Source organism: Triticum urartu, unplaced genomic scaffold (assembly GCF_003073215.2).
Source record: "Triticum urartu cultivar G1812 unplaced genomic scaffold, Tu2.1 TuUngrouped_contig_5852, whole genome shotgun sequence".
NCBI classification, from domain to species: domain Eukaryota; kingdom Viridiplantae; phylum Streptophyta; class Magnoliopsida; order Poales; family Poaceae; genus Triticum; species Triticum urartu.
The window spans coordinates 994-5,368 of record NW_024116561.1 but is presented as its reverse complement, the minus strand read 5'-3'; the positions used below and the strand labels follow the sequence as shown (position 1 = coordinate 5,368).

At 41.5% G+C, this 4,375-nt stretch overlaps 1 protein-coding gene across 1 annotated transcript; it reads right to left on the bottom strand.

The window, feature by feature from the left end:
* Positions 1-2,357: 2,357 nt before the first annotated feature.
* Positions 2,358-3,141, bottom strand: LOC125529793 (subtilisin-chymotrypsin inhibitor WSCI). Its single transcript, XM_048694210.1, has 2 exons — positions 3,031-3,141; positions 2,358-2,940 (listed from the first exon to the last, which is right to left on the bottom strand). Exon 2 carries the CDS (start codon positions 2,920-2,922, stop codon positions 2,668-2,670), a length of 255 nt encoding a protein of 84 aa, XP_048550167.1. The 5' UTR covers positions 2,923-2,940; positions 3,031-3,141; the 3' UTR covers positions 2,358-2,667.
* Between the last annotated feature and the right edge of the window lie 1,234 nt (positions 3,142-4,375).

Here is a 4,375-nt window from a genome sequence, read left to right as displayed (position 1 = left end):
GGATGACAATGATCCTTCCTTCTCGGTTACCTAAGAGGGACATCCTTCCTTCTTTGTTACCTAAGAGGGACGCAACACTCTCGTCCTGGCTCGATGGACACCGCACCGTCAGTAAGAAGAGGTGCTCTCCAGAGAGCTAGGCAAGTATCCGGCCACACAAAACATGGATGATCACAACAAACGCTTTGCCCAAGCCAAAAGCACACCTTGCCGGCCGCAACGCCACCGTCCCTAGGAACCCAAGCGAGTATGAAAAGCCAACTTTGGTAGTCGAACACACAAGAATCTATACCAAGGCCGAGCCAAGGCGACAGACGCAGAGAACATAGGAGAAGCCATCATAAAGGGGAAGGGGGCATCCAGAGTCAAGGGTGTGCCGCCGGCGCTAGGAAAGCGATCCTTGTCCCCTTCCACCCAGGGACGAAAAAGTCCCACTGGGATATGGCAGGGAATGCCCGAGTGAGGGATACCTGAGCGAGGGATGCCACTCGGATGAGGTTGAGGAGAAAATGAAAGTAGATATGGCAGTACACATGGCAAAGTGTGGATGATAAGTACACAAGGAGGCGAAGTGCTATAGTGGTCGGACATGTAAGAGACTATTCAGAAAAGGGCAAAACAACTATGAATTTGACTTGGGGCGACACAGGGTGACGGTGAAATTCTTTCTAGTTTTACACAGGCGGTCAAGGAGAGCTAGGATATTGAGTTCAACTAACTCATATATGTCACGTCTAATATGTGAGTTGTTCACTTTGACACAGATCAGTGAAGAAGCTACCAGCGTGAATATACAATGGTGTTGTCAAATAAGGTGACATTATGGGAGGTGTGTGATGGCATTGAATGGATACTCTGAAAGTTTGGAGCGCAAACTAGAGTAAATAGTAACTTAATTGTCCTTGAGTGTTGACCGTGAAGAAGAAAGAGGGAACTACAGTTGCAGGTGGAGCACATGGAGTCTGGGAGTAGCAGTGGTGCTCATGGCTTAACTGAAGTCCAATGTACATGGGGGTTTGACGCATGGATGAATCTTAGGTGATGGACAATATTCGCAAGCATAGAGTTTGTTAGAGTTTTATCGAATATTTTGTACAAGGTAGGTTACACTTGGACTTGGAGTCGTACAGTTTGTAGACATGATATGGTGTACTGTCCTAGTAAGACTCTTGTATCCTAGGCCTATTATATAATGAGAGGGTAGACACATGATGTAACCTACGCTAACATAATAGCATAAACAATTTTGGAGAGTTGGCGGCGTGTGCCGGCGCCCGGGCGACCGGAGTGTGATATTGTGGTGGTGTCACGGGATGAGTGCCAGTAGTCATGCCCCTGATGTAGCCATGTTGGTGAGCCTCATTAACGATCTCGGTGTCATGCCTCGTGTGATTGTTTGGTCCTCGAACGATCGATGATGTGCCTCAGATTATTCTAACATATTTGACACAAGGATTGGATCCATAAGCAAGAAATGTCAGAGTATGATGCATATTGTCTAAGCTTCATGGACCAAAAGATAATAACATAGGAGACAGTGAGTGGTGCAAATTTAGACGTGATTGACATGGAATATATCTCCTAACATTGACAATGGTTAGATAAGAGATTGTGTTGTAATTGAGACCGTTGTCACAAATCATGTGTCGTCGGGTCTGACTGATATCAGATATGGCACAAGTTCGTGTTAGGCCTCCTCCCCGGGGTTCATTGGACAGATGAAGCAGCACTTTGAGCAAAAACTATGAGTCGAAAAGTGTCTACGCCACCATTGACGGTGCTTGTGGGGTGTCTTGTCCTCCTTGAAAGCATCATCAAAATAGTTTGTTTGATTTTATTTGTCGTATAATGGTCATCTGAATATGCGGGGACACACCAATGGTATGATATGTCAGAGCTTCCCATGGGCTCATTGAGGCGGTGATGTGCAATTCTCTAAGCGAAATACTTGAGTCCAAGGTGTTTCCGGTGATAGTGGCATCCTTAGTTCTCATTTTCTTCATGGAATAGTCACCAAAGAGCTCACACCCTACCGATGGTCGATGGATGTGCTTGGTGGTGGAGGCCAACTTCTTGGGTAGTTGTTTTTTTCTTTGGGGATGCGGGTCCTGGCAAAAGGTGGGGAGTACTAGGATACCAACATCGTTGCTTGTTTGCCCTTGTATCAGCTCTCATTTTACTAGGTGGCTCTCTTACTTTTATGGTTTTGACGGTTATCTTTCATAACCGTGTTTTTGAAGTTGCACATTCTGGTTTTCCACATAAGCTATTTCAATTCTACCTTCTCAAATACTCCCTCCGTTTTTAAATATAAGTCCTTTTAGAGATTCCAATAAGGAACTACATACGACGCAAAATGAGTGAACCTACACTCTAAAATATGCCTATATACATCCCATGTAGTCCTTATTGAAATCTCTAAAGGACTAATATTTAGAACGGATGGAGTGTATGGTATCCATATGTAAACAGATATATGACACCAAGCACGCTTACATACAAACCATAACCATATTACGCGCTCTCTGGCTTATTCTATTGTCCATTCACTTACCATGCGTCAACTCTTATTGTATATGATCTATATATCTCAATCTTGCTATATCCAAGAAGAGATTATGAAGCTACAATACATATACGCCAGGAGCAGGCTAGCTCTTAAGCTTGCTAGCCGACCCTGGGGACCTGGGCAATTTTGTCGAGACTGTCAACAAAGAGGCGGACACGGTCGATTCGATATTCCATGGTCACAATTGTCCCCACCGGTAGAACTACGATCTGTGCCTCTGACTTGTCCTGCAAAATCACCTTCTTGGCCTCCTCCACCGACTTCCCCACCAACTCTGGCCACTCCGTCTTCTGGTTGTGATGGTCACCAGTATCGGTGTTCCCTCCCAACGGCTTCTTCACCACAGAACTCATCCTTGTGGCGCTTGCTTCCTTTGATCAAAACAAATAACCGAAATTGTCACAGAAAATCACCTGCAGAATACTATAATAACAGAGAAGATCAAACATGCACATACTAACCTACGAGGCTGATTAAATCGCTTGTGTGACTGTGAGATTTTGAACTGGCATGTCCTCACCTTAATGTGTATTTATAGGCAATCAGGCTCGACTCCTTTTTTTTTGTGTGTAGTTCTGCACACAAAGTAAGCTAACGGTGTACTCCTTTCTAACTTCACATGGATGGTGGTAGCTTGAACGAAGATATCCCATTTGGCTTTATTTAGATTATTACGTGCCTACACATCATCGGATAAAGTGATGCTTATCTACTTCGAGCAGCAAAGGGTGAATGCAATCTTGCACGGAACATCATGGAAGGTTGTCATATCTTGGTCCTGGATTACACGTACACTGCAAACAAAACAAGAATCATCACATGTCCGGCCTTTTTTTGTAGGAGAACACGACACTGCATACAACTCAACCAGACGGATAAAGAACTTTTCTTAGCATAAAGAATCAAATTTATTGTTAAGGCTCTGCATAATAACATTCAAGGCAAGCTAAGAAGTTTGTACTCCACCAATAAAATAACTTACACTCCACAAACCTATTTTTTTATTTCTTTCCCTTCAAGTTTGCACTACAACTTCCTTTCACATTAGTGTGCACCAAAATATCTTCATTTCTATCTTCATATGTAATAATTTCTATTTTTTTATATTTGAAACATCAAGTGGAGGTTCCTTGTATACTAGCTTCCAAAAATATTTATGTACAATACTTTTTTAAGGGACATACCTACAGTACTTCAATTTGTTTCTACATGGAACATACTACATTATAATGTTAATCACATAGTTACGCAATTTTTTGAAATCATTTTCTATATTATCTAGCCATTACATTAATATCGAGCTATTTTAAGTATAATTAAAATTTAAGTTACTTGTATCTTCATAAGGACTCTTAAAAATAGTATTTATGTAAATTTGTAGCTTGTATCAGAAATTTATGTAAAAACATATCTAAATTTTGCTTTTGGAATTCAAACATTTGTATTGTATAGGCGGTTAAATTACCAAATCTACGACGTGCTCTAGCGAATTTGAATGTGTGCTCCCCGCAAAAAAAATTGAACTTCTGTTGTTCTTGTTTAGTTGTTCCATTTAAATATGCACTTGGAAATTTTCCATATGTTTTTTAGTGTTTGTTTGGAATGCCTTTTCGAATTAATTTGTTATTTCTTTGAACACTTAATTGCTTTTTGGATTTCCTAAAATAAATCCTCCTTCCATGGACGAAAATCAAAGATGTTCTTGCTCTTTTTTGCCAAACTGTGGTTCTGTTCTGGCTATTACCAGACTGCACCTTTACGCGTAATGGGCCCTGGCCTTAGTTAAATACCTTGCAACGTGTTTGT